The 11,036-nt window shown below is 35.1% G+C and overlaps 1 protein-coding gene across 1 annotated transcript; it reads left to right on the top strand.

Moving 5' to 3' along the window:
- Positions 1-9,349: 9,349 nt before the first annotated feature.
- LOC115889131 lies at positions 9,350-10,231 on the top strand. The gene has a single exon (XM_030909067.1). It carries the CDS (start codon positions 9,350-9,352, stop codon positions 10,229-10,231), a length of 882 nt encoding a protein of 293 aa, XP_030764927.1.
- Positions 10,232-11,036: the final 805 nt, after the last annotated feature.

Below are 11,036 nucleotides of genomic sequence, written 5' to 3'. Positions count from 1 at the left end.
TACAATGCGTTTATAATGTACTGAACAAAGAGAGGACAGTAAACACGTTGCCAAACGTATGAACTAAACCGAGAAACTGTGCACATCGCTAAGAGACGTGGAAGGGGATATAGCAGATTTGTCGCAGTTGACCGGTCGACCCAATCAATACCTCTGTCAGTACTTAAAGTTCTAGGGAAAGTTGTACGTCATGCGTTCAGCTTCACGATTTAATTACGTTTCGTGATACTTGATTTGTTTATTTATTAACGAGTCGTTGTAATTTTCCATATATCTTGAATATTTTTAAGTGCAAGCTAGAAACACTTGCATTTTTGTTAAAAATAAGTGGAATTGAGTGGGTGTTCGATAGTGGTCACGCTATTAGAACTCTGAATTCAAAAATCGATATCTCGAAATCTATTAGAAATAATAGATTGTAGTTTTTTCAAGAACTTTGTTAATATTTCTGCTGTATTTTCTTTGTAGGCAGTATGTGAAAATCTTTATCAATAAAAAAATTACACGATTGCTGAAAATTGCTATGCTCTAAAAGTAAATGGATGGATTGTTTACAATTTTTGAATGGAAAAAACAACCTTATCGAATTTTTCTTATGTAAACATATTGTAAAATATCCGATCTTGAAAATAAAAAGTTTCAATATCTAAAGTGGTTCTTGAGTTATGGCCTGTTATGTGTTAAAAAGTTGAGTTTTTAAATTATCGCGATTACTGACCTTTTCTCGTTATAAAAAAAATGACACCCTAACGATATAGTTAGGGTGTTAGTTAGTTATCTCTTGAAAAAATGTCTTTTAAAAATAAGCGGTTTGCGATCGTGATTTTACTTTACTTGGTAGGGAAAGGCGTATCGGCAACGCCGCAACAGCACACCGACGCGCGTCGCGTCGGTCGGTCGCATTTCTCTCACTCCGACTTAATAAGATCCCTATGCGATTTACTTCCACACATGTAAATGTCGACCCAAATGTAACAGTTGCCAGCACGGTATACTGTGATTTTATAAATTTTAGACGTGATGGGTTCTCATAAACCACACCTTGACTGCGCAAGTAATTTGTTAACATGGATAATGTTTTCTGTTCATTTATTTTGTGTTATATTTTTGTGTATTTAAAAGAATCAAAACCGACATTATGTACATCATATATTTAAGAAACAAATTAAATAATAATATTATAATATTTATAAAATAATAGTGAATTATTATGTTTCTGAATTAATTTTTGTGTCGGAAATAAGAAATACCTTCATAAAATTCTTCAGTTCAAAAATATTATAATGAAAATTAAAGCAACTTATCTTTGATAACATAGATTTTTTGTAATTTAAATTTCGTAATTGTACATTGTACAAAATTAAAAAATAATTTGAAAGACCTACTAAATTAAAAAAGTAAGCGATACATGCATTATTATAAATAGTAAATTAAAATCACTTTTTTATTGAATACAAATTTCTTGTCTAAAACGGATGATGTGCAATGATATAGATAATTTTAAAGTATGGGGACTCATGTTATATCTATGTGGATAACATTATTGTATTCAATTATTGTAGGTTGAGAAGATTCAGAAATCACACTTTCATATGCGCTTTTAAGACACTTTGAAATTCTGCGAGGGAACACTGATACTATATTGGCGAAATGAATTGGGTAGTGCAGATACGTAAATATTACACTTACGTTAGCTGTACCTACAGGAAGAAATCATGTAGAATATCATCGCAATATACAACATCATAGAACCAGACTTCAAATGCTAATGCCTCAAATGCTTCGTGCTACTTTAACATTAGAAAAATCTACTGCAGGCGGGGATAGAGATCTTCAACTCTGAGCAATCATGGACTCTAAAACCATGATTCTTGATTTTTGTATACTTTCTACAATATTTGCAGCTGCGCTAAATGCTGTGGTAGACAAAAAATCACGATGCAATGAATACTTGAAAGATAACATAGGGACCCCTTAATATTATCATTATTAATATGAAAGGTTAAATTTAGACTTTAGTTGGATTTTAAATGCGAAAATACAATATGAGATAGTGTTAATTTTGTTCAACCCTGTAACTATTAAAAGGTTAAACCTATGAAAAAAATGCACTCAACCAATTTTGTAGAGAATTTTGTCAGCTTTATTTTTATATATAGAGCGTTTTTCGGTAGATGTCATAGTTTCCCATATATAAGCAAAAAAGTGAAAAAAATTACATTTAATTCCTCCCCACTCCTCGAGCTCATTGTCTATCTTTGAGGACTTTTGACACATATCAACCCAAGTCTAGAGATTTCATTTAAAACCATTTTCAAAACTGTGGGATTTTTTTCCACCCATTGTTCTAATTTAACTGGGCTATATTAGCCCTGAATTTTTTGAACATCTTATATCAAAAACAAATAGATGTGTCTCGTATACTGTTGTGTTATGTGTTCAATATAGTCGGAATCTTATGCTATTGTAATGTCTTCGTTTCTTTACGCCACTGAAATATATCAACTTCAAATATCAACCGATTTTTTAACGGCGAATATTTTTTTCGACAGTATAGAAAAATAGGAAGTGAAGAGAAAGGTCCGAACTCCTGGAGGATAAAATACAAAAATGGCACCCGTAGCGCTTCTTTTTCCAGACATAAATCACACTGCCGGCCGGTCCTCCCGGATGGGGTTAAATCAAATAAGAAAGACACCATTTTTTACTTAGTTGGCGAAACAGCTGCCTAACGAATCAGCACAGTGCCGTGTGGTGACGCGATTTTGGACCTCGAGAAAGGGAAAAAACCGGATTAAATTTAATATTGGTCTTTTGGACGTGGTGCCGCTGAAGGATTTTCTATATAAAATCGTTCTTTATTTAGTTTTTTTTTGTCGGTAAGTTTTTTTGTTAGAATATAGAGACGGAATTTAATTTTTAAAATTTCTAAGAGTCTCTTCCAATCAGTAACAAAGCATATTATTATTAGTTTCTGAAACCAAGGCGTTCTTCCATAATGTAGAATGGATTTAGGCCTTGATTAAAAATTAGTGGCTTTATCACAACCATGATACAACCATGGTACAGTTTTAAACGAAGATGTCAAAAGTTGACCTATGATATGTCGTTCTATTAAAAATGTCATTTTCTACACTGAAAAACATAATTTGTGAATTTGATAACTATATTGAGGGTTATTTCTTGCCACAGATTATTGTAGTAAATTTACCATCCGTTCTTTAGTTTTACAAATCGTTTATAAAATCGCTGTATGGCTAATTTGTGGCATGTATGTGAATATGTTATAATATATCTTTATATTCAACAATATTCTTTGTGAATTTAATTAAAAAATGTGTATCTCATAGTAAATTTACTTATTCATTGGAAATTTATTTTTTAAAATCGCCAACTTCTTGTAATTTTACTGTAGAGTAACAACAAATTAGAACATTTTATTATAGTGAATTTACAATTAGTTTCATAAATTTACAAAGCGTTAGTAAATATTAATATATTTAATAAAACACGTGTGTGTAATTATAACATTTATTATAAAGGTTAATAAAAAGTCACAAAACAAAATTTATGTATGTAAGATACTCATTGCCATCTCTTCTGGTCTAGAAGAACCTTACTGGAAACCTGCGCCTAGAATGTAGAATGTTTAGGAGGGGAGTTAGTCACCGCGACCTTACAGATCTATTGTGTGTTCCCCTTTCTTGAGTTATAACGAGTTATAACTCATCATACAGTCTCAAGGCTTTAACAAAAGCCAGTATCTGAGACGGCTCCACAGAGGCCAGCTCTCCATCCTTGACATCAGCCGTACCAAAGTTCATGGCACGAATGGTCGTCGTCTCGGCGCACTCAGTGATGAGGTGTTCTGGTGTTTCCTCATATTCCCCACAGAATCTGCATTCGCCGTTGTTTCTCAGCTTCAGCCTACTGAGGTGTTCGTTGAGGAGACAGTGTCCTGTTAGGAACCCCGTGAAAATCCGAAGATTGTTTTTACTTAAATCAAGGAAAACCTTTGATTTTTCTCGATCGTAGGTTCTGAGGAACTTTTTCGAGTGTCTTAGACCGTTGGAGGACACCCATTCCAAGTTGCGGTTGGAGTCTTCCAGATTCTTCAGTTCCGATTTCAGCTGGTTTCCGCTTGGAAAACAGAACGGTTCTGGTCCAGTTAGTGGAGTGTTCGCTCCTTTCCTAGCTAGATCATTTGCTATTTCATTGCCTTCTATCCCTTGGTGAGCAGGCACCCAGAGTAGGACTTTATTTTCTTTGCCCAACTTGTTGAGCTTCTCTAGGCATTCTTTGACCAACTTCGAATTGATGGTTACTGAGTTGACCGCATTTAGTGCTTCATGACTATCGGATAGGATGGTAATTTCCTGTTTTCGATAGTTCCTATCTAAGATAAATTGTTAACCTGCTCCTAACCAAAATAGGAACATAAAATTGCTATTCGATACAAAATAAATAAAAACATGCAAGAAAAAGGTATCTAATCAAAACAGCCAACTTACCAACTTAGAGACTATGGATGTATAGAGTCCTCTATTCCAGTCCTCTATTAAATTTGTCCTCCGAAACAGAGTCTGAAAGAATAAATAATACTTAGAAATATGTTAATATAGAGAGATCATGGAACAATTATATTGGATATTGTGTTTTCTAAGGGAGCTGGCTTTATATTTACAGAAACTGCTTATAAACATAATTAGTATAATATACTTACCATTAAATTATAAAAACAATAATCACCCAACTTCCACCTGTTCAAAAAACTACTTAGATTAAAATGTTCTTCGTCTTTCCTCTAACTACGTCATTTTTGATGAAACAGGAAGTGATCGAAACTAACTGAATACGTCAATCAATAATATATGTCGCAGTTATATAGAATAATAATCCGGATTTTTGCAAAAAGACTCGGCATATTAAAAAAAGCCGGCTTTTTTAACAATAGAAGAATATTTTGCAAAGTGCCCATCTATTTTCAGTCACTTTGCAAAAAGCCTAATCAGAATTAGGCATATTAAACAATGACGATATTTTCTGTAGTCTTGCAAAAAGACTGCCAGTTTTCAGTCGTTTTACAAAATGCCAAATCGAGGCCAGGCAGATGAATGATCAAAATTTACTCAGCTATGAGCATAAGCATATTGAATAATTTACTCTTTAATAAAAATACCCCATATTTTCCTATACAAAAACAATAATTTATATAAACATTTTATTTTGTTTAGACGAAAAAAACTTAAACCCCATTTTATAAATTATAATTTTACCCCCGGTGTTTTCAGGTACGGATGGCGTGTTATAATCTGCCAGATATATTTTATTCGACGGATAGCAGAAAAACGCGTATCTTCACCTATAGATAACAGTATCTATTAGATAAATTAAACTTATCTCCCAGATATCCTATCTGGCGCCCGAACTGCCAAATAGTGCTTTATTTGTCGGATAAAAGTTTGACGCATGAGCAAAGGCATGAGGATATATCGATTTTATTTGATAATTGACAAAATTGCTTAACATAACCAAGACATTGTTATTATTGAAGATTTCGTTTATTCCAATAAATTGGATTTTAGATTATTTGGAAAAGACTTACCTATTCTGAGTATGTAGGCTATAATCATTTTAGAACGTATGGGGTATAAACACCAATAAACACATTGAAATGGTGCAAAAAACTATTGTTGCTAGTGCCGGAGTTTATAAGGACTGTTACAAAATAAAGAGTCTCTGTTTTGTTAGAGCATCAGAACGAAGAGAATGCATTCAGTTAGGATAATAAGTGATAAAACAGTAATTTATAAATTATTTTATTTAAATCCTTTCAATTATAAACCATTACTACATATTATATAAAATGCTAATGTTTATCTGTGTCGTCTCTACTGAAGTAACGACTTGCTCTAGCAAGTTGCTTTTTTTACTAAAAGATAGCTAGATGGCTCTTCTAAAAACTGCCGTCGCCGGATTTTTTGTTTTTCATTTAATTAAAAAAAATAAAAAGTATTTTTTTTTCTGATCTCGTGGCGGATGCGCCAGGCTTCAACTAGTTTTTAATAAAGCTCTAAAGTAGGTAAAAAATAAATAAAACTTTTTAAATCAAACTATTTATTTCATTTTTAATTCGCATATCTTAATTCATTAATATTATAACAGGAACCTTATAAAACCTGTTATTCAACTCACATTTGCTTTTATTTCTTTTGTGTTACAATTTTAGTTTAATTTCTTGCACTATGTACCTTCTATTGGATTATTTTGTATGAAAATACCCAAATGTGATATCCTATAGATATCAGGCTCTAGATTGTTTATCTTTTAGATGGTTATTTGTTAGATAAAAGTTATTTATTTATAACTGAAGAGACCGCGCCTAAGTAACATAATTTTAAATACAAAATATATTAAAATCTTAATATCTCGTTTAATTAATATACTCTGTAATTAGATTCTGTGTACAGGGCTACCTCTTTGTGCAGTTTTTTTTGGAACTTTTATTCTTCTAGAATAAAATGAATTTAGATCTTTATAATAATCGTCCTTAACCATACTCTATTTAACAGAATTATCACTTTTTGTGCCATTATTTTCTAATTTTGAAAGAGAAGTTCAAGAAATGTCATTAGATAAATTTGGGTTAGTTTTACTAATCCCGCGTAAACTGTTTTGTGCAATCTGACTAGTCTTCATTAGGCATTTTGTAAAGTGACTGAAAACAGATAGGCTCTTTACAAAATATCCTTCTATTGTTGAAAACGTTTTTTGCAAAATACCGAGTTATTCGATACGCCTGCGACATACACACATAAAAAAACAAATTTCATTTTAAACAGAAAATATTGAAAACGATTTTAATTATTTCTCACAAATAATAGTCTGTATTGCCTCCTCGAGCCTCAATGCAAGCTGTTAGACGACGCCGCGACGTGGCATGCTCTCGATTAAGTTGTTCAGAAAATGTTGAGGAATGGCTTCCCATGTTTCGCGCGCAGCAATTTTCAATTCATTTAAGGTACGGGGGATCATTCCTTTTGGCAATATGACGTTTTAGCATGTCCCAAGCATGCTCGATCAAATTCATATCTGGACACATCGGTGGCCATCATAGTTTTCTTATACCCTCTTCCTCAGAAAATTCGCGAACCGTTAAAGTGCGATGGGGAGGAGCATTATCGTTCATGTAAACAATCATCCCCCACTGCCTCTCGAAATGGACGCACAATAGGCTCTAAAACGTCTCTAAGATATGAGGCACCTGTCATTGTGCCATCAATTAAAACAAGAGGAGTTCGAGCTCCGTGCATTATACCTGCCCATACCATAATGCTTCCCCCTTGAAACGGGACACGGGGTTGAGCTGCATTCAAGCGTGCTCGTCTTCAAGATGCTCTCTAGACCAAAGTTCGTCGCGAGTCTGACACTAGGTCTATTCTTGTTTCATCACTAAACATGACGAAATTCCAATTAGGTCCATTTGCTCTCATCTCCTCAGCCCATTGTAGTTGCGTAATTTTGTGCTGTAAATTAAGCTTCGGAACACGTAGAGGCCTCCTTAAATGTAATCGTCTGTGATGGAGTCTTCTTGCTATGGTCTTTCTTCAAACATTTACTCCTTCAAGGCGAGCTAACTCATTTTTAATAGCAGTACTAGAAACAGGGGATTGCGTCGTGCAATTAGGGATATTTGACGGTCTTGCACAGCAGTAGTAATTCTCTTTCTACCTCTTCCAGGCCGGTCTGTAACCTCGTTTGTCTCCCTGATTTTTTTTAATATTCGCGAAACATCGCTTTGTTTAACTCCTACAATTTCAGCTATTGCAACTTGCCGGTAGCCCTGTTGAGATAGTGTTACTATTCTGACTCTATTAAACGGAATAATGTTTCTAGATATTTTAAGGCCAAAACAATGGTGAAATTTCTTTTGAAACCCAAGAGACCACAAATCGAAATGTGCAAGAATTTGTAATAATATTGGGTCTGAACGATAAACATTGTTTACCATATCCATTTTAACAAAAAAATGTTTATTACAGATTATCAAAGCTATGTATAAAAAAGATTCTTTAAATTCCTTTCCGTATATTTTCAAACGATATATGCAATAATTTTGGCCCTGTGTGTGCATACCAAATATCGATATTTTATCTGAAAGAATAAAAAAAGTTATGGGGGTTGAGACACTTTTGAGAAACACCCGATATAAAATATTTACGTTAAACTATTTTTAATCAAAACATTTTCTCTATAATAGCAATAATATCAACACGTTTTTGAGTTTAGTGGAACGTTATAAATAGAAATTAAATATATTACTGGCAGCTCAATTTGGTACAATTTAATTATTAAAATCCAAATGCATAAGTTAATAAACATATATTGTCCGCTGATATTTGATTTAAAATTGTTTCATTATTTGCAATAATCCAAATAATGAACTAAGATAAATATGTTAATTTAATTAAATTTTGATATACATAACTGCAAAGTTCAACTAAATTTATTTTGCAAAATATTTCTACAGTTATGGAAATGAAAATTAATTGGAAAATAAATTTTAATTAATTTAATTTGTGCACATGGTCTTTTTTTGAAAGAAAAGTTCAAAATAAAATTAATATTTTTATAAGGTATAAACAAAAGATGTTATCGTGTGGACTGTAATAAAGAAGAGAATGAAATTATTGGGCAAACCCATAGTAAAATCAGCCATGAAGCATGACTAACATATGACTACCCGTAGACACTTGGTGTTTTTGCCTTCCGGCTTCATCAATACGGGAGGAATCAGCAACGATGAACTAATGATTCTGAAAAAAGAAAAAGGGAAGCAAACGAGGCACGAGGCACCATTTGCAACTTGGTTTAGCAGTAGCTCACAATTCGCGAGCGTTACCACTGAAAAACCGCTGCTGAGGTACTCCAACATACCTCGCCGCTATCACCTTGGCCCAGAGAAAACAATAAACAAAAGATGTTATCGTGGGGACTGTAATAAAAAAGAGAATGAAATTATTGGACAAACCTACAGTAAGATTAATGACTAACATATGACTGACTAATAACGGTTTTGCGGGCTGTTAGGCCGTGGTCAAGAGTGGTTGGCTCCATAGCTTTCGACTGCATCTGCGGCAGTCTTCATCAGAGCGTAGAGGTCGACTGGACTGGTACTGATACGGAGGGGAGGTGTTGCGCGCCTTTTATAGCATCTTGGCCCAGGCGGTGTGCAGGGGACGTGGTTTGCTTGTGATCGCTGGTGACGGGACGTTTTATTTCTGTTTTATCATATACAACATATTTCCAGTAAAATAATATATTTTATGAGCAAAAAGATGGTGTGGCGATGGGCAGCCCATTGAGCCCTGTAATAGCCAATTTTTATATGGAGGCATTTGAGGAAACAGCACTTAGAACTGCAACAAAAAGACCCAGTTGCTGGCTGCGCTATGTGGACGATACCTTCGTAATTTGGAAACACGGAATAGACGAACTTAATCTTTTCCTCCAACATCTAAATAACATACACCCCAAGATCCAATTTACGATGGAAATAGAGAAGGACACACAGCTGGCTTTCTTGGATGTACTAGTCAACAGACGACAAGACCTAAGCTTGGGACACAAGGTGTATCGGAAAAACACCCATACCGATCGCTACCTGCTCAATAATTCAAATCACCATCCCGGTCAAAAAAGAGGGGTTATAAAAACACTTGTTTACAGAGCCCGCCGAATCTGTGAACCTCTACACATCAATGACGGATTAGAACACCTAGACAGAGCCTTACAAGCCAATGGATACCGAGAGCAGACGATCAGACGAGCCATAAGACCTAGGAGACCTGTTGAAAGGCAAGAGGGAGAAAATACACCTCCCAGTGGGGTAGCATTTCTTTCATACATCAGAGGGGTTACTGACCGCATTGGAAAATTATTAAGAAAGAGGAACATAAAACCGATCCTCAAACCCACTCGAAAGATACAAGAACATCTCCGCTCGGCTAAAGACCCACGAGATCCACTCTCCTCCGCTGGGGTCTATAGAATTCCGTGTCCTTGTGGCTCAGTATATGTTGGTACTACGAAACGTAATATTAATACACGTTTGACTGAGCACAAAAGATCTTGCCGTCTCGGACAAACAGAGAAACCACCCCTGGCCGAACACACAATAACACAGGAAGATCATCATTTTCTGTTTCTGATCATCAATTCTGTTCAATAATATGGAAGTCCTTTCAACAGGGAATCATTACTTTGCAACGACTCCCCTCCGTATCAGTACCAGTCCAGTCATCGAGTCGTTCACTTCTCCCTCGACCTCTACGCCACTGATGAAGACTGCCACAGAAAAGAAGTCTAGAAGACTAGTCGAAAGCTATGGAGCCAACCACTCTTGACCATGGCCTAACAGCCCGCAAAATCGTTATTAGTCATAATACCGGCCGTGAAAGCCTACACAATTTTATTAACATATGACTACTCGTAGACACTTAGTGTTTTTGCCGTTCCGGCTTCATCAATACGGGAGGAATAGCAGTAGCTCACGAATTGTAACGTTTGCGAATTGTGAGGGTCTAAACCAAGTTGCAAACGGTGCCTCGTGCCTCGTTTGCTTCCCTTTTTTTTAATCAGGATCACTAGTTTATCGTTGCTGATTTCCCCCGTATTGATGAAGCCGGAAGGCAGAAACACTAAGTGTCTACGGGTAGTCATATGTTAATCATGCTTCATGGCTAAACTTACTGTAGGTTTGCCCAATAATTTCATAATACAAAAGTATCTTGTATCTGATATCTCAAATACTTTGCTTGAAAGTATCTCATAACTTGTATTTTAGATACTTTTTATGAGGTATCTTGTACATCTTTGTTACTAACTCACCCTATACAGTTCAGTGGCCCCGAATCAATTTAAAAGAGTGTTTCAGCCAGTCGACCCGGTCGCCCTCTCCTTATCCCGCTCGTATTTTTAATCTAAGGCCTTAATTCCGGCGTACGTCGTACAAGATACCGCAAACTGCCAGATCT

The sequence above is a fragment of the Sitophilus oryzae genome, unplaced genomic scaffold, assembly GCF_002938485.1.
Source record: "Sitophilus oryzae breed Bouriz unplaced genomic scaffold, Soryzae_2.0 scaffold_1172_pilon_pilon, whole genome shotgun sequence".
NCBI lineage: Eukaryota > Metazoa > Arthropoda > Insecta > Coleoptera > Curculionidae > Sitophilus > Sitophilus oryzae.
The sequence above is the reverse complement of the archived record's forward strand: the minus strand, read 5'-3'. Positions and strand labels throughout refer to the sequence as shown.

Coding starts and splice junctions, on each gene's coding strand:
- LOC115889131 (XM_030909067.1), top strand. CDS start 9,350: ATGGGCAGCCCATTGAGCCCTGTAATAGCCAATTTTTATATGGAGGCA.